The sequence below is a fragment of the Artemia franciscana genome, chromosome 10 (assembly GCF_032884065.1).
Source record: "Artemia franciscana chromosome 10, ASM3288406v1, whole genome shotgun sequence".
NCBI lineage: Eukaryota > Metazoa > Arthropoda > Branchiopoda > Anostraca > Artemiidae > Artemia > Artemia franciscana.
In genome coordinates this window covers 32762404-32786988 of record NC_088872.1, presented here as the reverse complement: position 1 = coordinate 32786988, position 24585 = coordinate 32762404, and the positions used below count along the sequence as shown (strand labels likewise).

General features: G+C 36.4%; 1 protein-coding gene across 2 annotated transcripts in view; it reads right to left on the bottom strand.

Moving 5' to 3' along the window:
- Window positions 1–22367, bottom strand: part of LOC136032091 (YTH domain-containing family protein 1-like) — a 33694-nt gene extending 11327 nt beyond the window's left edge. The window contains exons 1-3 of one of the 2 annotated variants that reach the window (XM_065712230.1): window positions 22256–22367; window positions 5386–5470; window positions 2432–3877 (exon numbers count right to left, since the gene is read on the bottom strand). In XM_065712230.1, the coding sequence (XP_065568302.1) occupies window positions 2432–3856 (1425 nt within the window). In that variant the 5' untranslated portion in view covers window positions 3857–3877; window positions 5386–5470; window positions 22256–22367. Of the gene's footprint in view, window positions 1–2431; window positions 3878–5385; window positions 5471–8643; window positions 8769–22255 lie in introns of those variants that run through there. The other variant, XM_065712229.1, reaches the window with a different exon arrangement.
- Between the last annotated feature and the right edge of the window lie 2218 nt (window positions 22368–24585).

Genomic DNA, 24585 nt, shown 5'->3' with positions numbered 1-24585 from the left:
TTGCCTTAGTTTGGAAAATAGGGGAAAAGACCCCCTAAAAGTCAAATTAACGAAAATCCGTTTAACGAAAATCACACCATCGCATTCAGCGTATCAGAGAACCCTGTTGCAAAAATTTCAAGCTCCTATCTACAGAAATGTGGAATTTCGTATTTATTGCCAGAAGACAGATCACGGGTGCGTGTCTTGGCCAACTTTTGCAATAAGGTCTCCTGCAAGAGGTGACATCGTGGAGAGGGATCGAATTGATCCCTGGCCGGAGGTTATCATAGAACTCATCTTTAATGTCACCACCTGCATCATTTGCATATGTATAGCACATGATCCACGACGATTTAGCATGATTAGAAGTAAATAATGCATACAAAATTCTCTCATTGGTTGGTTTCTATGGGCAGAGAGATTTGTAGCTTTTGGACCTAATATTGCTGTTTCTCCGGAAGTGACCATCAATTTTTCCAGTGTAAAGGACTTTAAACATCGCGTGGTCAATGCTGATTTTCTTCTCGCCACAGCCTTTTAATCTTGCTTCCAAGACAAAACTATATCAAGTTTAATCTTAAACAATTTATTCTCATTCCAAATCTTGTCCGGGAGCTTGCATGAGCTGTCGTTATCCTTTATCCCAAGAACGTACCCCACCATCTCAACCTTTATCTCATTACAGCCCGAGAAAGCGGAATTGACCACACTTTTCGTACAGTCTACTGTTTGAAATACGGCAGGTCAGCCGGGTACCCAGAACAATCTTTAGACAATTTTTCTGGAAATCATCTAACAAATCGTCATCCGTTCTCTGGAGCACCCATGCTTCTGAACCAAATTTGACCACTGTCACCACTGTAGCTTCCAATATTCTAATATTTGTTTGTAGACTTATATTCCTATTATTTCAAACTTTTTCAATTGTGAAAAAACACCCTGAGGCTTAGCTATTCTACTTTTAAAATCTTGACTGCTCCCACCGTCTTTATTTATAACACTACTAAGGTGAGTGAAGCTACCCACCTGATCAATCTTTTTGTTACACAATGGCACCTTTTCATCTTCACTTATTCATAGAATTAGTGACATTTTCAAACCTATTCTAGCACCCCTCAACTCGTAAAGTCTCTAAAAATCCATTCATTTTGCCAACATTTTCATCTAGGAGGCTTAAGTCATCAGTATGATCCAAATCTATGACATTTTTACTTCTCTTTAAATCTGCTGGATCAGAAATTAAGCTAAAAACCAATATCACAAATAAAGAAACTGGTTCTGGGCAGAGGGGGGGGGTGGGTTTGGTCAAGTAAAAAGAAAAACCAAAAAAAAGCAAATTATGGTAGCAACATAAAGAGAAATGAACATATCTTGAAATGCCACAGGCCTTCACAATTGTTATAGATGAGGCCAGATCTTTTGTGCACAACCAAAAGTAGTCGTAGGAGCAAAATTGCACTCCTAACCCAGAACATTAGGGATTGTGTATGCTTTCTGCCTTATTCGAACAAAATTCAGGAGAAAATATAGAGGGCAATAAAGTTTGTTGTTTAGTAACCGACAATCTGTGTAAAATGGAAAGTCACAGTGATGTGATTCCAGGTACAGCACAATTTCGAGTTCGATTGCGCTTCCCATGAAAACAGCATAAGCACTTTTAGAAATATTCAAGTCCCCCCCCCTAAACAACTAGTGTGTCCCTATTAGCTATCAACTAATCCTTGTAGGTAGCTGACATCCCTTCTTGATCCTATCTAAACTTCATTGGAGAAGTGTAAGCAAACTTTAGCTTAGACCAAAAGCATGTAGAAGAGTGAAAATTTTAAAGCAGGAAATGAAAATAAATTCGCCATCGTCATTGAAAACAAAGTTTTATTTTAATATTCATTCACTTGAAACGTAATCTTTAAAATTTACAAGATAAAAATACAAACACCATATCTTTGCCAATTCATAAGATACAAAAATGGCTCTAAAAAAAAAAAAAAAAAAAAAAAAAAAAAAAAAAAAAAAAAAAAAAAAAAAAAAAAAACTATTTCATACCTCATAGGTACCCACCAATCCGATCCTAAGACGAGAGCGAGGACGTGTACTAATGAATTTTTTGCCTAGGGAGACAGGATCATCATCAGGAAAAAGTGAATTTTTTTCAACTAAATCGTCACCAAGTTTTTTTTTCAGACCATCAAAAAAGACGATCTGACCTCCAGACGATCTGCCCATGCGAATATTTATGAAATTTCCCCATCGTGGTCTCTTAGCCATTTTTTTTTGGGGGGGGGGGGTTTGCAGCCTTTTAGCTATAGGAACACTCCACAAAAACAACAACCGCATCTGTGTTTCAAAGGTGCTTAGATATCAGCACGACCAAGATTGTTGAGAACTTTTTCTTGACATTAGTAAAAGAAATTGTCTCAAAACATACATAATAATAAAAGCATAACCTTACCTTTTGATCAGCTTTTTGGGAAACAGTCTGTTTTCTAATATCCTCTTCTTTCTGTCGCTTTTCATAGTGAAAGAAGTCATCAAATATAGAAGTGGCATGTTTATATGTATGCATAATTTTAAGCACTTGTCTACCCTTTTCTGGGGGCACTTCTTGGGTATCTCTTGAATTAGTCACAGGCTTATTTTCATTATTTTCTAGCCTTATGTGACGCAATGAAGAGTTAGGAACATCTTTCACATAGATCCATTTGACTTTAAATTGCCCACGCCACTTGTCTTGGGACCAAACCGATAGAGAGGATCCCATGTCCACAGATGAAAGCATTTCAGCCATTCCACAGAAATGTCCAGAGCCATTAACAGAAAAATATAAATACACCGGACCTTTTCCTTGTTGGTCAGTAAAAGCCTCATTTAACTTTTTATTACCGTGTTCAGTTGAACACCACACTTCATATTTTATAGAGCGATGAATGTCATCTTCAGAATAGGACTTGATAACAAAGAATCTAGCATTTTTCGCACTCAAGTCAAAATCAACAGGGTTGTAGTTATGGTTATTCACTAACTGCTCCAAAACAGGGCTTGTAACAGGCTCTGTGGTCTCTTGATTCTGTTGAACACTAACTACACTATTGTGTACAGGTGGAGGTCCAAAGTGTTGAGCTCCTTGGAGAGCTGGTCTTTGGTTACTAGTTGGCGGAGGGTTATTCCAAGCTGGTCTACTTGGAGGTGGAGCTGTCATTGCCTGAGATGGTAACTTTGGCGGTGGAGCATTGGTCTGCGGAAGGGCAGGTGGGGGCACTTGCGTTGAAACAACTTGAACGGCTCCATTTTTACTTTCCCATGTCCCTATATCTAAGCTTGGTGTTCTTGGGGTCTGCACAATAGGAGGTGGACCCATTATTTTCTTTTTCAATTGCATCTGAGGCTTAGCAGGCTGGCTAGCTATAGCAGCCCAAGAAGTTTTTTTTCCTGTGTTTGATTGTAATGATGTTTCTGATTCAGTTTTCTCCCCATCCCGAGGTTTATTGTCATCTAAAGCTAGTGCTTGGATACCCTGTTCGGCAGCTTTAACAGGAGCTTCAACAACACTATCTCTCTGGTTATAATATGGCTCCAGGGTTTTCTTTGTCCAAGAAGCGAAATCATTCACTTGACCACTACCAGCTGGTGTAACACCCATATTAAATCCATAGCCGTAACTCTGATTAAAGCCACCAAAAGCATTGTTACTTCCTGGAGCACCACCACTAAACACTCCTTCCAAATGGAATGCAGAATCATGTCCATAAGTACCAGTAGCAGTTGCTAGGGCAGTGGTATAGTTACTGAACATTGGCGAGGGGTCCATACCCGTAGACCAAGTGTTATCCGGCATTCCAAAAGTTTGATAGGGGTAAGAACTGTAGTATGTGGACATATATGAATCGGCAGGGTACCCCTGAAACAGAAAAAAAGCATAAGACCTATACTAGGTATGTGGAAATAAAGATTCTTTTATATGTCGGATTTTTTATGAACGTTTCGAGTAATTCAATCGATATTTGGCAAAGGTACTACTCTTGAGGAAGATAATGATGCTATCCTTTCTGTCTTAATGTAAGAAAAAAAAGAGGAAAAAACAAAACAAAACAAGAATATGACAAGAAGAGAGAGAACATGGCAATAACTAATTTTATACTTGAATGCTAACAATTCTTAAAATGCATTAAAACTGTGAGGAATCGCTTCAAGATACTTATTCTTATTAACTGAACGTAATAAAAATTTCAAAGGTTTACATGGAAAACTTAACAAATTAGTAAAATACAAGCATTTTCGATGTGCCTATAAAAGGAGTAATGTTTAGGATTCAATTTTGAATTTATCACGCTCACCAGCTCAATCTTTTTTTTCCAAATAGGTAATTCAAAAACTTAAAATTGAACAGAAAAAAAATGAGAGGATCATGTAATCTTTATCCCGGGAAACTGGGCTGAATACCTGAGCATCCACTAGAACCTCCAGAATTCTTGACTTAAATTAAAATAAAAGAAGTATGCTTGAAAAGTAACCAGGTGCTCAAATACAAGGGAGGGGGAAGGTTCTTAATATTTTTCTAATTTTCAATAGCCTCTTTGGACAAAAAAAAAATACTTCAAAATTGCGAATGTTAATTAAAAAAACATACTGGTAATAATGTCGTGATTTTTTAGATAAATTCAGTACAACACAAATCTGTACGATGTATGTGGCTGAAATTTTTGGTGATCAAAATACAAAACTGCCACTTATCTAATGATAAAGGAGAATTTTAACCTTGCACGAGGGTTGACACGTTGCTACTTAACCGTTTGTCAGTTTCTATTGTCAAGACCTTTTCTTTCCCAGTCTCAGAAGTCAAAAGTTTGATGAGAATCCCATTACCGCTGTTGCCAGTTGCCATTCTCTTCTTCCATTGGTGGAAGGATGAATTAACCTAATTTCATTCTTAAAGGATTTAATAGCAGGTTAAAACTGACCTAGTACGTTTTTGGATTCACAGACAAGAACAGAAATCCAAAGAGTAAAAACTAGGAATTAGGTTCTTTACAGATAATTAATCAGAAAAGCAAGATCTTAGCAGTTCTGTGAATCAAAACATACAGGGTTTTCCATATGCTCAAAAGTATTGTTCAAAACCTAAGTTTTTACTCAAAGTAGAAGTAAATCTTCAAAGGAAATAGAGTCAAATCTATTTCAAACAATACAAGAAAATTATATACCAGAGGCCACCAGTTTCAGATACTGCTTGGAGTTGGTTCCAGTCATGTAACCAGGATTTGTGACCTTCCTACAGAGCTCAGTGTATTTAACGCACACTCCAAAATCTTTTAAGGTTGCAGATGGTACTTTTCAAGACCCGCAGTACATCAGTGCACTGCAGAGATTGTGGTAAACACTAGTAATAGTAATAAAAAAACGGACTACCTGATGAGGTTGCCTCCAAGATGAAACGCTATCTTGCTCTCCTAATCCATCTTTTCTTGTAACACCTTAAAAAATAAATTCTTTGCTGAAAATGTAGTGCATAAACAAGTTTGAAGATTACAGGCAGTCAGGAGCGACAAGTAAAACTATTTACTAATTGTAGCAAAAAAAAAATCCATATTAAGAGTTTAATCAAACTAAAACAATAATGGGAAACCGTAGATGAAAGATAAGCTTTTTTCGACAGACACGGGCATATTTAAAAATTTAGCAATCAGCTCAGTAATATCTAGAGTTGTCCGTCACACGTCAACACGCAAAGACGTAAGCTGCGTTCACCTGATAATTACTTAGAAAAAATTTTCTTTTTATCTATCTTGCAGGATAATTAATCAAAACCATACAACTTTTTAGTTCAATATCTTGTCAAACTCTGTCTGTTCATTTTCAAATAAAATAACATTACCAGGGCATTTATTTCCCTGCAAGATATTCTAATTGAACTCCCCTATTACCAAAAATAAACATTAAGGTATTGATAATACTAATTACCAATTTTTTAGAACACAAGAACCATCAAAAGTAGACTTTATTATAACCCCTGATTCTTTTCTGACAATGGTGTCAGCACGACTCAAACATACACGACTCAGTCGCCAGAAAAGCCGGTTTATACTTCATCTCTTACTTCTCGTCAAAATAAAAAACATCTTTAATCAGTAAGAGCAATTTTATGGAACGCAAAAAGGGGATAACTTTATTTTCTTGCAGGAACAAAAATCAAAAAACTGCCAAAATCTGTAATTTTCTTAAACAAATTGATTTTTAACACTCAAAGAGCTGTGAATACTTATAAAGTTTAGAAGAAACCTGATTCTGGAATGGTGTTACTTCATGTCTAGGGAAATCAGTTTAGACTGAAGCCTGCATTGCTTGACTCTCATAATTAGGAAATTCTAGAAGAGTCCTTACTACATATGAAATAAAGCACATACAAACAGACAAAAGACTTGGTTGGTGCCTGCAAACCTCTCCAAGTGCTCTTAGGAAAATTCCTGGAAGTCAGCGCATTGTTTCCATGGAACCGTGTTTAATAAATTTCGAGTTCAATCTCCCCCCCCCCCAAAAAAAAAGTTGTTGTCTTTTGGGAGTCACTGACAGTAGTAAAAATGAATAATATTGAGCATTACACACTAGATTGCCAGATAAAATAACCGCATGTGCAACTTTTAACCTAAAAACAGTTTTAATCTAAAAAATTTCATAAATTTGAAAGTAACATTTGGCAGTTAGACTGTAGTCACCTTTGTCAATAAGGGGGTAGCAATTATCGTCAGAATCATGGACGTTTGTAATTTTTATAGTAAAGAGTAGCTGCAGCAATCAAAGAGTGTGGGGCAACAAGCTCTAAGTAAAGAGCAACATGACTCAATAGCAACCAAAACTCTAAAAAACGAAATTTTGATAACAATAGATACATCAAAGGAATTGTCTTTTTATACTGATTCAAAACATATAAGATTTATTAAGTTTAATTTTACTAATCAATAGCTAAAAACCTCAAAATATACGCCACCTTTTCAAAAAAAGGGAAGGAATACCCCTAAAATACCAATCTTAATAAAAATCACACCATCCAATTCAGTACATCAGAGAACCCTAATTTAGAGGTTTCAAACTCGCTTCTGCAAAAATGTGTGATTTTGTTGGGGTTTTTTCAGAAGAATTTCTATTTTTTTCAAGGGATGATCATATCAAGTAAATGGTCCTAGAACATGGGGAGGGGGCTCACTTGAAAAGAAATTTAAAGTTTGGTTACTCCTTTTAAGTGACCAAAAAGATTGGAGGGCAACTAGCCCCCCTTCTATGTCCTTTTTTCTCCAAAGGCATCCAATCAAAATTTTGATAGCCACTTTGCTCAGCATAGTTGAAAGGTCTAACAACTACATCTATGGAGATGACATGACCCACCAGCCCCTGGGGAAAGGGCTGTAAGTTATGAAATTCACCAATTGTTTATATATAGTATTTATTATTGAGAAATTTAATGACATTTTCCAGGGTGAGGGGATTTATACTGGGAGGACTTTCCATGGGCAGGGAAGCTTCAGGGAGTGAACTTTCCAGGGGGATTTTACACTGGGGGGAGGGGGCTGCCAGAATTCCTATACAAGATCGTTTTTATTTGCATTATTTTCTCTCTGCCAACTCAATTTTACATGTTGAGATGTTCTGGAGAAAAATTTTCAGCAGGGTTGTAAGTGTCTGGGTGCTTTTTCTATTGAGGGGGGGGGATTTCTGCAGGAGAAATCTGCCACTGAGGACCATGAATCTTCGATTGAGGTGCCATTGAGAAATTTTCCAGGGGGAATTTACAGCAAAGATTGAATTGTCTGGGCGTAGATAAGAATATTTTACATCAGAGGGACTTTCCATGGATGAACATCCTATAGGAGGGATCTGGATTCCCGGCATTATTTTCAAAACAATCAGAAAAGCAAGCCTTTTCATCTGAAAATAAGGAGCAACATTAAAACTTAAAACAAACAAAAATTAATCTGTATATGAGGGAGGAATAAATAAATAGAAATTAACTTTATGTATAAAATGGTCTTCTTCAGTGACAACAGACTTTTTGCTAGTGAGTGTACCTATTATTGGCTTCTGATGAATTTGAGGATTATGAAAAATTTGGCTCCGTGTCCGCTACAGAGAGGGGCATGCAAGTAAGAACAGGTTGTTAGGGAGTAGTCATCTTCAAGCATTAGGCATTAGAAACATGTGCAAATTGTTTACCCTTTTATGTCCTGTCCAGATATGACCTCAATGGAAGAACAGTGAGGGGTACTACTGTGCCTCCCCCCCCCATTGAAATCTGATGAAATGTGTGCAAATTTCTCTATATTTTGTTTATTCCCAATAAATTTAAGGGTACATTAGGTATATACTTAAGGTTCAACAGGCTACAAAGTCAACATATTATTTTCAAATTCCTTCCTCAGATTCCTGACCAAAGTGTTGTCCCAGCAATATTTTTATAGGTGAAGTAAACAAAGGGCTGTTAAAAACTTCACGTTGTCTAAGCAATTAAATCTAGTTAACATTCTATGCTTATAAAAATGTGGAATGTTAAGTTCTTATTTCTTATAACTGATGTTTTCTATTAGCCATGCTGGTCTTGATTTCATAGGAGACAGACTTGTGAAGGGGTCAATGACAAATACAAATTGAAAATAAATAATGGAACATAATAATTACCTTGTACATGATGACTCTTTGCTCTCTGAAAAAAAAAATATGTTTTTATGTATGTATGATTGAAAAATAAATGAACATGAACTAGAACTGAATATTAAGCCAAAGTAAAAGAAAATTAAGCCAAGGTAAAATAAAAACATTAATTTATTCAAGCTGAAACTAAAAAACAAAGAACAAAATTAATTTTGATCAAATATGCTTCAGTTGTCTTGTAACATTTAAGAATATAAAGATTCCTTAGACCTAAAGGTCTGAACATTTAAAGCTGCCCCATGGACCCCTAAGAGGTTATTGGGGTTCCCGCACCTTCCTATTATTAGATTTTCTCCTAAAGAGATGCAAAAAAAGATCTAGGACCTAACACTTAGTCTACTTAGATATTGAACACTGGCCAGAAAATGGGAGATGCTGCATTTCCTGTTTTTCTAGTTTTTAAAGCTAAGTATATTTATTTTGTCTTAAACTTTAGCAAAATTCTTTAGAACTTCTGGGAAATAAAAGAAGCATCAATTTCTCAGGCAACATTATGTATGCATGGGAAAAACGTTTCATTATTATTTGGGAGTTTCTGCTAAGATTTTTTGAGAAGAGGCGTGTAATTTTAAGCTTGTAAACACCAAAAATGAAAATACCCAGAAAAAAAATAAAATGTTTCTTCAGTATTATCTTTTCTTTTTTTTGTTCCTCAGCTCACCAGCTTTTTGTTTGTTTGTCATGACTACATGTTAAATTTGAACCATTTTACTGCAACTTCTGACTTCAACTGCTTACAAATTTTATCAGCATATGCCCTTCCAATGGCAGAGCAATAAAATAAGAGTTTTTAAAACTTTTTATGCTTTAATAAAGTAAAATTAATAAAACAAAATAAATTAATGATTGTGCACAGCACAAAGAATAAAATTAATATTTGATAGTGTGGCAGTAAGGACTTTTGCCTATGGCTGTTGTAACCAAGATTTGAATCTTAAATAGGAAAATTTGTTTAACTAGACAAGCTTACAGGAAAGATATCTTCCAAGAGGATGCAATAGGGGAAATGGAAAGAACGAAAAACTACCAGCCTCAAAACTAAAGATTATTGATAAAAATTTTGGTTTATTCTCTTGCATATCCAGCTCTATTGTTCTTCATTTGCTTGTTAGCATTTGTTGATACTTTTGTGTTTGTCTATGTTGAGTCTAGATGTGCCCTAGTTCCATCTAACATCTCTTAGTCTATTATTGTGCTAACAATCAGTTCTTATTTACCAATCTTTTTAATAATTGTTCACACACCATTTTTTTTTTTAGTTCTTTTGCATTTTTCTTTTTTATATAGACCGACTAAGATACCCCAGATACCAGCCCTGTACACAGTGTAAATAATGATCTAGAAGTATTTATGTTACCAATCAGTGCCTATGAACTCACAGACTCATGATCCTGTAAGTCCCTTACAAATGAAAGTTTCAATGCAACAAGAATTCAAGAAATCAGCTTCTAGATTTGCATGTCAGTTTGCAAGGCTATCACATAGTATCCAACTTATCATCCAATTATTGCTGCCAGGGAGCACTGACACTGGTCAAAACCTCTTACACTATCTTCCCAATTAGCTACTCCATTGGATGCCCCTATGCATTTTCTTTGATATTTCAGTTACTGGGAATGAAATCCACCCTTCTATCAGAATTGGCTGTGCATACAGAAGTCCATCTGCACCATCACCAGAGGAAACATATAGGAAAGTAGCAGAGCTCATCCACAAGATTACAGACACCCACCATGGAGACCTACTAATGCAGGTGACTTCAACCTGCCTAACTTAACCTGGAAAGACTAATTTCCCTACATCTCTTCTGGTCCTACAAGCCAAATCACTGACATTTTTCATGATGTTTTACTCAACCAGATCATCAACCAGCCAACATGTTTTAGAGATGGTCAGCAACCAAGCCTTCTCAACTTGGTATTTCTCTGGAGGCCAGAAGCTCTTCTGTCCACTTCATACATACCCCCAATTAATTATGAGAAGATTTGAATGAATTTTGGCAGTGTTGCACAAGATGCCATTTTATCTAGTTCTCTAGAACAGCAATGGAAGCACTTAAAGGAACTACTAATATATAAAGCAAATCAGTACACTTCAAGTAAACTTGTCCCCAAACCAAAAACACTTCCAGGAATGACAAGAGAGATTAAGAGGGAAATTAACCATAAATGCAAATATTGAATGATATACAAACAGCGCCAATCACCTGAATACAGAGAGAAGTATTGCAATAGCCAGGGCAAACTTAAAAACTTGATGCAGGCCTTGCATATGAACTTTAAATCCAAACTGGCTGATGAAGCAAAGACTAACCCAAAAAAGTTTTGGCAGTACATCTCTAGTCAAGACTACAATAGACAATGTATTAAACAAGAGCTAAGACCTCATATGGCACTTGTGATGTCAGAAGAGCCAAGAGATCATATGGCATGAGCTCTAGCAAAATTCTAATAATCAATAGATTGCTTTAGAAGGAAAATCAGAGACAAAATGCCGGTTGGGATTTAAAATAAGAGCTCTGAGTCATGAGGTCTTTTAAATATCAAAATTCATTAAGATCCGATCACCCACTTGTAAGTTAAAAATACTTCAATTTTTCTACTTTTTCCTCTCCCTTTAGCCCCCTAGATGGTCAAATTGGGGAAAACCACTTTATCAAGTCAATTTGGGCAGCTCTTTAACACACCTAGCAATTTTCATTGTCCTAGCACGTCCAGAAGCACCAAACTCGCCAAAGCGCTGAACCCCACCCCCTGACTTCCCCAAAGCGAGCAGATCCAGTCCAGTTACGTCAATTGCGAATCTACAACATTTATAAGCATTTTCTAAGATTTCTGGTTTTCCCCTCCAACTTCTCCCAATGTCAACAGATCTGGTTGGGATTTGAAATAAGAGCTTTGAGACATGAGTTCCTTCTATATATCAAGTTTCATTAACATCTGGTCACCTGTTCTTAAGTTAAAAATACCTCAATTTTTCCAAATTAACAACCCCCAGCTCCCCCAAAGAGAACGGATCCGTTCCAATTATGTCAAACATGTATCTATAACTTGTGCTTATTCTTCCCATCAAGTTTCCTCCCAATCTCTCCACTCTAAGTGTTTTCCAAGATTTCTATTTTCAAGATTTCCAGTTTCTAAGATTTCCGGTTTCCCCCTCCAAGTCCCCCCAATGTCACTAGATCTGGTCGGGATTTAAAATGAGAGTTCTAAAGCACAAGATCCTAGTAAATATCAAATTTCATTAAGATCTGATTACTCATTTATAAGTTACAAATACCTCTATTTTTTAATTTTTCCAAATTACCTCCCCCCCCCAAAAAAAAAAACTCAACCAAAGAGAGTGGAGCCAGTCCGGTTATGTCAGTCACTTATCTTGGACTTGTGCTTATTCTTCCCACCAAGTTTCATCCTGATCTCTCTGCTTTAAGCATTTTTGACAATTTCCAGTCCCCCCACCCCCAATGACACTGGATACAGTCACGATTTAAAACAAGAGATCTGAGTTATGAGGTCCTTCTAAATATGAAATTTCATTAAGATCCAATCACTTCTTTGTAAGTTAAAAATACTTCATTTTTTTATTTTTTAGAATTAACACTCCCCCCTAACTCCCCCAAAGAGAGCAGATCCATTCTGCAGAGAGCAGATTTATGTCAATCACATATCTAGGATTTGTGCTTATTTTTCCCACCAAGTTTCATCCTCCCAATGACACTGGATACAGTCAGGATTTAAAATAAGAGATCTGAACTTTAGGACCCCTTACCGTATGAGAGACGTACAGGAGCCAATCACCCTGACTTTTGGGAATGATATTATACCACAAGCTACTATGGTAAAATTTCTTAATGTGTATCTTGACTGTTTTCTTTCTTTTAAACCACATGTAACTCACACCCGTTCCTTAATCTTCCGCCAGTCTTCAATGTTGCACTGGATTAATTAATTTCTTCCTCCTGATATTATGGTTTCTCTTTATTATGCTTTTATTCATCCTTACCTTTCTTATTGCTGCTCTGTCTGGGTCAATACTAATAAATCTCTTCTCTGCTCACTTCAAAGAGCCCAAAATAGGGCAGTGAAGGCTACTTTTCTTCTCCCTCGGCTTTACCCTTCCTCTGAAAACTTTATAATGATACTGGAATAGCTCTCCTGGATCATATTATAGGTAAAAGTACTCTTTATTTAGCGCATTCTGCTTTTCTAGGTACTCTTCCGCCGACCCTGCAGCAGTTTTTCTCAAGGACAGGCTCAGGTAGGTACTTTTCTTCTTTGCGTAATTCTTCTCGACGATTTATTTTACCAAAATGATCCTCTACAGCAGCTCAGAGGTCTCCTGTATATCAGTCAATTCTATTATGGAACTCCATCCCTTCGGATGTCCCTCTTTTTCTTTCTGCAAAGGCATTATTTCGTCGGGTCTTTCCAGTTCAATAATTTTTGTCTCTCTTTTTAATTCTATCCCAATTTGTATGCCACTTCTCTTCTTTTAAAATCATTTTCAGCTATATGTTAAATCTCCTTCTAAATCTTCTATCTGTTAAATGTCCTTGTCTTGTTCCAATGTTTGTTTATTTTTTTTCTTGTATATATTTTATAAAAGTGTTTTATTCTTGTTCTCTGTGGCCCATTACAAGCAAAGCTTCTTGGGCCTATTAACTGATTTACTTTTGTAATAGTTTTTCTTTTAGTATTAATAAATTGATTGATCGATCAATTTTTTGACTTCTTTGTAAGTTAAAAATACCTCATTTTTTTATTTTTTAGAATTAACACCCCCCCCCCAACTCCCCCAAAGAGAGCAGATCCATTCTGCAGAGAGCAGATTTATGTCAATCACATATCTAGGACTTGTGCTTATTTTTCCCACCAAGTTTCATCCTGATCCCTCCACTCTATGCGTTTACAAGATTTTAGGTTCTTCCCCCCAATGTCACTGGATTCAGTTGAGATTTAAAATAATAGCTCTGAGACACATATCCTTCCTAAAATCAAATTTCCTCAAGATCCAATCACTCCTTTGTAAGTTAAAAATACCTCATTTTTTATAATTTTTCAGAATTAACCCCCCCCCCCAACTCCCCAAAAAAGAGAGCGGATCCATTCTGATTATGTCAATTATGTATCTAGGACTTGTGATTATTTTTCCCACCAAGTTTCATCCCAATCACTCCACTCAAAACATTTTCCAAGATTTTAGGTCCCCCCCCAACTCCCCTCAATGTCACCAGATCCAGTCAGGATTTAAAATAAGAGCTCTGAGACACGATATCCTTCAAAACATCAAATTTCAATAAGATCTGATCACTCCTTCATAAGTTAAAAATACCTCATTTTTTCTTTTGTTTTCAGAATTAACTATCACCTCCCCCCACTACCCTAAAGAGGGCAGATCCATTCCGGTTAGGTCAATCATGTATCTAAAACTTGTGCTTATTTTTCCCACCAAGTTTCATCCTAATCCCTCCACTCTAAGCATTTTCCAAGATTTTAGGTTTCCCCAACCCAACTCCCCCCAATGTCACCTGATCCGGTTGGGATTTAAAATAAGAGCCCAATACACGATATCAATCCAAACGTGAAATTTCATTAAGATCTGATCACCCATTCATAAGTTAAAAATACCTCCTTTTAATTTTTTGAATTTAACCTTCCCCCACTCCCCCCACATGGTCGAATTGGGGAAACAACAATTTCTAATTTAATCTGGTCTGGTTCCTGATACACCTGCCAAATTTCATTGTCCTAGAGTACCTGGAAGTGCCTAAAGCGGCAAAACTGGGACAGACAGACCAACAGACTGACTGACAGAATTTGCAATTGCTTTATGTCACTTGGCAGATACCAAGTACCATAAAAATTGATAAGTGAGCAAGATGAAGAAGTTACAGTGACTTATAAACTTACTAATTTACTGAACCAGCAATTTGTCTTAGTTTTCAACACTGAGCCTGATGGCCCTTTATCTTCCACCAAACTACAATATAAAGGTCCCAATGGAGAGTACAATGGCATCATCTACAGATGTACTTAAGCAGTTAAAAAAGTTGAACACAAACAAGTCACCAAGATCTGATAATATACATCCCAGGCTATTAAAAGAAATTACAAAATTGACAGCACATCCCCTCACAAGAATTTTCCAGGCATCACTTATCACTAGAGAGCTCCCAGTAGACTGGAAAGTAGCCAACATGACTCCAGTATTCAAAAAAGATGACTGTGCCAAGTATGAAAATTGTTGACCTATCAGCCTACCTCAGTTGTTAATTAAAAACATAGTCAATGATTCATTGCTCAAACATTCAACTACAAACAAGATCTTGTCACCCAAACAGCAAGGATTCTAGTCAGGAAAACCAATCAAAACAAACTCGTTGAAATCATACAAAATAATTACAAACCTGATTGACCAAGGAATACCAGTTGACCTACTGCTTCTAGACTTTGATAAGGCCTTTGACAAAGTGCTCCATAGTCAACAGATCTCAAAATTATCTGCTGCTGGTATCCAACTCATCCCTAATAGACTGGCTGATGAATTTTCTCACCAACCACAAGCAGAAAGTCCAATTATTTGAGACATGTGGCCAGTATTTCCAATCATGTGGAGAGCACAATGCATCTGTTCACTGATGATGCCAAACTTTTTGGCATTGCTTACCCAATAAAATCCAACATAATCTAGACAGGCTAAAGAATTGGACTCAAGACTGGCTTCTCCAATTCAATGCAAGCAAATGCTATATTTTGTACCTTGGACCTAATAATCCAATGTCAACCTATCCAATTTTATTGCCAATCACTAATATAAGGGAAGACATAGTGAAAACAGAAGAAGAAATGGACTTTGGTATGATCATTGATGAGGGGTTGAGGTTCCAAAGCCAGCATGTTGTCTCCCAAGCAAACTCCATCCTTGGCCTATTGAAAAGGACCATTAGTGCCAAGAGGCAACAATATTCACTAGACTTTTTAAGGCTCTTGTTAGACCCCATTTTGATTTTGGCAAGTGCCTGGCTGGTCCTTCTTATTGGCAAGACATTATGCTCATTGAAAATGTCCAGAGGTGAGCAACAAAGTGCATGAAAAGCTTAAAATCAGCTTCATATGAGGAACATCTCAACCTACCTTTGCCTACAGATGCATGCATAGTGATATGATGCTGATTTATAAACTACAAAACAAAAACTCTACCATCTTCAAAGGCAACCACAGTGCCAGCCATCATCTCACAAGAGGACATTCAAAGAAGCTACCAAAATTAAGCTCTAGATCAAGAATCTGTCAAATGTATTTTTCAAGAAGAATAACAAGGAGTAGGAGAAGAAGCAGTGGAGGTTCAACTGGGAGTCATTGACTCAAGAGCACTACATGTCAAGAAGACCTTAAAGCTCTCAAAGAGATCAAGGTGATTTTTTTCAATTACAATTCAATTCAATTTATTAATATAGTATGTATAACAAATAGAATATTTCTTTTCATTTATTTCTTTCAATTTCTTTTTATTTAAGCTAGAAACTCTATACCAAAATAAATTTAGTCCCAAGGGTAAGTTTTTCCTTCAAAAAAAGGGTTCAGTTGAATGAGATTGAATTGTAAAGTGGTTCAGTTGAAAAGGGTCTGAGTTTCACAGGGGTTCAGCCAAATGGGGGTTGAGTTGCACCCATGGTCAGATGCATAAAGGTTCAGTTGCAATGGGACCATCAATCATTCTTTTACATAATCTTCTGAATAATACAATTTTTTTCAATTTTGTAAGTAGTTTTCAGAATGTTATAGTTTACTTCTGAGGGAGCAAACCACCAAATCTATACCAGAGGTCTAGCTTTGTGTGTTGGCTATCATCACTCTGGTTTGGTAAATTTCTTATAAACAGGTGATTTGGGTACCCGCACTTCACACAGGTCCAAAAATCGTTGATGATTGTGATTCCAAGAGCAAGTTCCATTATGAATCCACCCTGCATATTTCAGAAGTTTTGATAGACAATCAAATAAGGTTAATAACCTTATCGGAAAAATCGTAATAAGGTTAAAGATAATGGGGAAAAGAAAGCAAGTGTCCCCACAAAAAAATGGAGAGAACCCCTGTGCAGGCTGCAACATGAAATTAAAACCTGATGCTAAAGCAATGTTGTGTGACAGATGTGAAAAGTGGCTATGCATTTCATGTATTGAAATGACAGAATCCAGGTACAACCTTATAAACAAATTAAGTGCTGGATCATCATTCTCCTGGTATTGCCCCCTTTGTTTATCCAATCCTGCAAGAAAAAGTGCTACCGCTGAGGATGTAAACACAATTGTGAAATAACAAATTGATTGCCTAAAAACTGAACTGCTCACAGAAACGACTATAATGGTTGATTCAGTTGCTGAAAGAGTTTCAGAAATTGAAACAGAACTGTTAAAAAAGTGCAACAAAGCTGACATGGAAACACAAGTCAAATACCTTGTTGGAGAAGAACTAAAAGTGTTGAAGGAAACCCTAACAAATGAATTCCATGCCAAGCTCGCAGCCATTACTAAGGATCACAAATTGGAAGCCTGCAAAGAAGTGAGAGACAAAATAAGAAGAGACCATGATAGGCAGCACAGAAGGCTAAAACAGGCTGATATAATGTTCATCAGCAAGCACCTAAAAACCTCCTATAAACTTCCATAATTTCATCTCACAAATGTAAAGCACTTGATACCTAAGAATAACCAGATCGTTGCCAGACAACAGCCACAAAGAATAGCGCCAGCGATATTTACCATCCCAAACATGATGATAAAAAAGGAAATCACTAGAATCTCCTTTTTGAAAAAGGAGACGATTCAGTACCAAAGTGATATAAGCAGGGAGGACAGAGAGAAGCAAGCAAAGCTTGTGAAAGAATTAAAGGACCAGCTGGAAAATGGTGAAAAAGACCTTGTTATCCATAAAAGTTGCATTGTCCCAAAAAACCAGCAGTGAGCAGGGTTGGGAACTTTCCCTTCCCCACTAGTGTAAATAGATCCCATATTTCAAAATATTTAGACTGTAGTGACAATAGATGTACAGATTCGGAAAGGGATACAGTATCCACGAGTTATGAAGATGCCCAAACAGCTAGTGAAATAAGTCATAGTAGACCAAGTGATCTAGTACAAAACATTAAAAGTCATCACTCTAAGTTTTTTCAAGTACTGAGCACAAACATAGACTCCTTGCCAAATAAACTAATGGAGTTACAGGTCTTAGCAACAAAAAATGATTATGATGTGATTTGCATAGCTGAAATTAAGCCAAAGAATACAAATAACCCCTTGGACAATAGCCACATTGGAATTGCTGCATACTTTCTATTTACAAACTTACAAGATGACCCAAGAAGAGGAATCGAAGTCTATGTGAAGGCAACCTTATTGGTAGGCAGAATCTCTCTTAATAAAGTTTTTGATTGGGTTGAATATTTAGCTATAGAGATAGTGCTACCCTGAGAAAGTCTAGTTTTAGCCACCTTTTACCAGAGCCCATGTTGCCCAAACCTAATAGAGTCTGAACTGGCACTTTGTAAGGCCCTGTAGTTGCTACAAGATAAGAAGCCAAAGAACCTTTTAATAATTGGAGATTTTAACCTTCCTCAAGTCAGGCTTAGGGTATTCCCCCCAGTACCACAAGGGTCATGGTATGAATTCTGATTTCCTCACTTACCTAGCAGAAAATATGCTATATCTATCTGTTGAATCACCAACAAGGTTCAGAGATGGACAAATACCCTGGCTAATTGACCTAGTAATCACAGATGACCCAGATCAAATTCTAAGTATCAATCATTTACCACCAATTGGTGCAAGTGATCATGTATGTCTCTTAACAACCCTCCAACTGTCACCACCCTCTTCTGACCATATTTGCAGAAGATATATATTGATTACAAGAAAATCCATAAGGAACTAAGGAGAATGCAAAATGGCAACTGGGAAGCACTGTTTGAGCACAAGTCAAGCAATGACAGCTGGAATCTCTTCAAGGAAATAATGCTAAAGCATGAGGAGACATGTACCACTGTCTCATATATCAAGAGGCCACGCACCCTACCCTACTTGACAAGGTCCATAAAATGGGAAATGAACAGAAAGAACAGATACTGGGCAAAATACTGGCAAACCAATTCTCAAGAACAATATGATAAATTCAAAAAAGCAAGGAATAGACTGAGAAAGATTACAAGATACTCTAAAAAAAAGCATGAAGACATCATTGCTACAGAAACTAAAGCTAATCCAAAGAAGTTCTGGAATTATGTATCATCAGCAAAGCCAAGACAACATCCATTCCCTACCTAACCATGCCATCTGGCAAAATCACTGATCATGCAGAGATAGCAGAAACCTTAAACAAACAATATTCCCCAGTCTACACAGTGGAAAACTCTAGAAACATCCCAGATACACAGGAATATCTTGTCAATGTAACAATGCCAATGGTTGTCATTTTTGAGTCAGATGTCCAAAAATGACTTAAAAGATTGATGCATTGAAGTCAAAAGGACCAGACTGTGTACACCTTAGACTACTCCAAGAGACTGCTGAACTAATATCCTCACCTTTAGCAAAAACCTTTGAGAAATCACTAAAGGAAAAAGCTGTCCCCTCTGACTGGAAAAAAGTTACTGTTATACCATTACACAAGAAAGGCTCCAAAGACAAAGCTGAAAATTATAGGCCAATAAGTCTAACATCAGCAACTTCAAAGATTCTTGAGGGAATCATAAATGATGCAGTCACTAAGCACTTGACATATAACAACATCATGTCTCCAAATTGCATGGTTTCCAAAATGGCCATTCCATGGACACAAACCTAATACAGTCATACAATGAAGTCACCAAATTACTGGAAAAAGGGACACCCGTGGACATGATTTTGTTGGATCAAGCAAAAGCATTCAACAAAGTTGCACACCTAAGGCTGAAAAGAAAGCTTCAAGCTTGTTGCATCCACTTGGACATCATTGAATGGATTGTAGACTTACTGGGAGAAACAAACCCAAAGAGTTGCTGTTATTAATGATAAAGGAGCATGTGTACTATCATCACCTATACCTGTTCTTAGCAGAGTTCCCCAAGGAACCATGCTTGGGCCATCACTTTTCAACATATATATCAATGACACTCCTGAAATAATCCAAAACCTTCTCACACTCTATGCAGATGATTCTAAGCTCATCAGGGCAGTATCATCTTGGGCAGAGGCTGCCTCAATCCAAGCTGATCTTGACAAGCTGGATGACTGAGCTAGACAATGGCTACTTGAATTTAATTCAGGTAAATGTAAAGTTTTACATTTTGGCAATAAAAATCAAAAACATATTTACACCATGCAAAACCAAATAACTTGTCAAAGAGAACCCCTAGTTGCAGTTACAGAGGAAAGAGACTTGGGTGTTATAGTTGACTGCCAGTTCAAGTTTTGAAGTCATACTGAAAAGATTGTAGCTAGTGCAAACTGTGCTTTAGGGACAATTGAACAAACATTCACAACTAGATCTCCACAAACAATCACCAAGCTATACAAAAATCTTGTCAGACCAAGGCTAGAAACTGGCATGTCAATTGCATCTCCCTTCTACAAAGTGGACAAGGACATGATAGAGAAAGTACAGAGGAGAGCAACAAAGATAGTAGATGGGTGCCAACATCTTCCTTACCCAATGAGACTGCAAACTCTGAACTTATGCAGTATGACTTACCAAAGAAAAAGGGGTGACATGATTAACACTTACAAATTGATTCACAACAATCCAATTCATGGCCTCTTCTTCATCAATTCATCATAGCGGACAAGGGGTTATTCTAAGAAGCTCATAAAGGTCAATGCTCAGAGGAGGGACACCTTGATCAGAGATCAGAGGACTCCTTGGAGTCCCTGACCAGAACATAAACCCTAGTCAATAAAACCAACTCAATATTCAAAACAATTCCAAATCAATCCACATGGCAATTTTTGAAGAAATGCTGAGCAATGCTAAAGGATGGAAAATCCTTCAATTGCTCCAAGTTGCAATTTAAGGTAATTTAAGGATATTGCAATAGCCAAAAAATAGACATACCTTTAGAACTGGAATTTCATCCAGAATCTAAATAAAAGATATATTTGTGTCAACAATAAACTTTTTCACCACCCCTCCCTGATGTGCAAATACATGATCTGAATTGTATATATACATAAAATTTTCTTTAAGTTACTCTTTTCTTTAAAATGATTTTATAGATTATAAAAAAAATAGGAAAATTGATTGCATACAGGGTTAGACCCCTTGTACTTGGCCAGTTATCCAAATTAAAGATATATTCTATATATAGACACCAAACTACATCAATATTAGAAGGCCTAGCCAAGTGTGTATGCTTTTATTACTCTTTTTGGTAAATCCTCTAATTAACAGAATGTTGAGACAGCTGAGATATAGACATAACCTAAGAATAAGAATTTATCCAAACTAATTTGTGTTAGACATGAACTTTACCACCACCACTCCTAATTTGCAAATATATAGCCTGAACTGTAGGCCATAAATACACCTGAATTTCCTGTAAATCATACTTTTCCTTGAACTGCTTTAACGGTCCGTCAAAATAATGGAAAATGTGTCAACCTATATAATTCAGGGCATAGTCTGTATTTGTAAATTAGGGAGGGTAAGGTGAATTAAATATTTAACACATAATTCAGATAGCTAAGAAACAAACATGTCTCTAAAATCAGAATTGCATTTTGAATCCAAATATGACATTTGTTTTCATTGCAAATTTGATTTTAAGCCCTTTACTAACCCTCAAGATCATTTTCTGTTATTTTCAATTTGACTAATATACCTGTTTTAGTATCACTCTTGTTAAAACCAGCTTACTTTTAAATTGAACTGATAATGACAAAACTGAGAATCAATAAATGCATAGGGAATACATAATATGGGCTATATACTTGGGTAAGGTTAGAAAGTATGCATTAAAAAGGAATTTGTATTGAAAATGGATGTCATAATTAGATTCAGGATGAAATTATGATTCTAGAGGTAACTTTGTTTTGTGGCTATTGGAATTGCCTATACTGTTAATACAAATATTTACCAAGGGGAGGAGGTGTAAGGATATTCAATTTCTAACACAGATGGATGTTATATTTGGATAGCCTACATGATTAAAATCCAAATAGATTGTAAAGATTGGCTAGGCCTATGTCTATTTTATATCTAGGCTAATTTTTAGATAATGAAGAGCTATTGTCTTCTAAATCCACAAATTAAAAAAAACCTTTAATTTCTGGATAGTCTAGGCCTACTCATGAAGTAGACAAGACATAGCCTTGGCTTACTGAAATCTAAGCTAGACCTGCTTCAACCAACTATGCCATAAATCATTGTGAAAGAAAACAAATACAGACCATACATACAAAACAGAAATGCAAAGACCTTCAAGTCCAGAAAATTCAGATATTGTTAACAAACACCTTAGGCTAGCCTTATATTTACAGAATACACAGCCAAGATTATTTACTAAAGAAGAAAGATAATATTTTTCACAACTATCTTGTTTGTGCATATACATGCCTGATCATTGGTTTCCGATGACATAGCCCAATTATTTCCCTTTTTATGATTCAAATTTCTCTACAAAAAGCGGTCAGTGACATCAATTTTTATGCTTTTCTTCTGAAGGATTTACGGTCTTTGAAATATAGCCACAGATCCCAGACGACGCTTTCTGACCTATTGCTATCTATGACAAAGGAGGAAATCTTTTTAATTTTTCACAAAAATGAACCCTACTACAAATTATAAAGATGTCACATTCGTTTTAGAGAAAATACCATCTTATTAATTGTCTTTTTAAGATTTGACATCTGTCAAAGGAAAACCTATGGCCTTATTGTCAGTGAGTTCACCAATAGCTTCTGACAAAAGTATCGGTAGTAGACTCCACTCCAACGCCGGGCCGGTTCTCTTTTCAGCTGCGAATAGCTGATTTTTAGAAAAAAAACGACAGCGCACCGCCGGCGGATTAGGGAAATTCAAATTAGGAAAGAATATTAAGGAATTGAGCTATATGATAAAGGAAGGAGGCTTATACAGGGGGGAACAAACTGCTCTAAAACTAATACAGCTAGCCCATCACTTGATTTACAATTACTCTACATTCTTTCGTGCGTGTCTTCAGCTTTTCATCAAATCCATGGGGCTGTTCCCGCAGCCCTATAAACTACTCCGTGTTTTGTCACTGACTGGTCTACACATCACCTTCGTAAGTCAAGGAATATTATTATTCTATTAACAGTCTATGAGGTCTTATTTTAGTCCATTAACTGCTTGTCACATCATTTGAAATACCCACCTGAGAAAGCTCAATAATGTCACTTGTTTGTTACTTTCAAAAGGATTTTAAGAATTTTTTGATGGCTTGATGATTTATGTTTATTAAGTTTACTTTCCTTTCTTCTTTTTTTTCTTTATTCCTTTTTGTATCTAGTTTTATTACTATTATAATTAATGGGACAGACAACTCTGGGCTGGGTTGGAAATTCTCATTGTGAAGTGTGTTTGAAATGTAGAGAGCATTTCCCGAGGCTTGCTTTCAAATAGGTAATTTTAATTAACTTTAATTCATGTGGTAGTCCATAAGAAATATATTTATTGATTGATTGATTGTTTGCTAGTCGCCTGCCTAGTTTATGATTTTGGGAATTTCTTTTTATTTGGATCATTCTATTTTTTCTGTTGTGTGTTGACTCTTTTAAAAGTAGGAAAGTATCATGCTAAAAATCTTGTTTATGTACTTGTTTCATCTTTGTTTCTCCCCTGTTTTTTCCTGGCCATAGAGCCTTGCAGGGGTGATTACGTTGAAGTTTCTTTTTGTTGTGAATTTTTTAATTTAATGAATTGATTGATTAATTAATTAATTCAAGTCCGTTCAAAACACTCAAAGTGACACATCGCTCACTTGACACATGCTACATAAGTACGCACTGTCAAAGGCACGTACCACATAACAACAAACATAAATCCAAAGAAAACACGACACAAGCAACAACAATCGCATATTCCTAAAACAAAGTGTCTATTTTCAGATTTTTTAATCTCATACTTTTCAATAAATGGTAGCGTTTCCTTCCTCCACGTTTTAATGTTTTCGTGATACCTGTTGTTGTACGCACTAAAACCCACAAATCACAGTATTATACCTTTTAACCAAGTTTGTGACAAAATAAGGAAGCAGCTTTTGTTCTTTGTTCGCAGCAGAACATAAAATAAGTTCGGACTCAGTTCGTTTGGGAGAAAAGGATGAAAACAACATACAACTACTTCTTGCAGATATCTTATAGCATACAAATTGGAAGTAATTTGAAGGCTTCAACTACGAAAAAATTTACACAACGGAAGCCACAATACATGTAAATTCAAATTGATTCTGCTTTCTATGTTCAATGTAACGGGCAGGGGTGTCATGGCTGCAAGGGGGAAAAACACTTATGGATGTTCGGTGGAATTTGGACCAAAATTTCAAAATCACGCTGAATTTGAGGAAAAAACAAAATAGCTACAGTGGAATCCTGGGAAATCCAAAACTTTGGTCCAATTTGTAGCACGGAATGAAGCTATTATTGGTGTACCATGGGTACCCACAGCAAGTTATATAGTGGAGAGGGGCCTGGGAGTATCTACAAATCTGTGATGTTGGATGGTGTCGGAAAAACTTTTTTTCTACATAAATGTTACATTTTTTTACTGTTGCAAAATATTCCACAGCGTAATTCCTGAACCGCGTATTACATCTTCCAATTGCGTATTTCGGTCTCTGACAGAGAAATACTTGCCCCCCTCCCTCAGCCTTCGAGTATCCGTTTCATAGGCACTGTCTTATAAGTTTCGGCACTTGTCT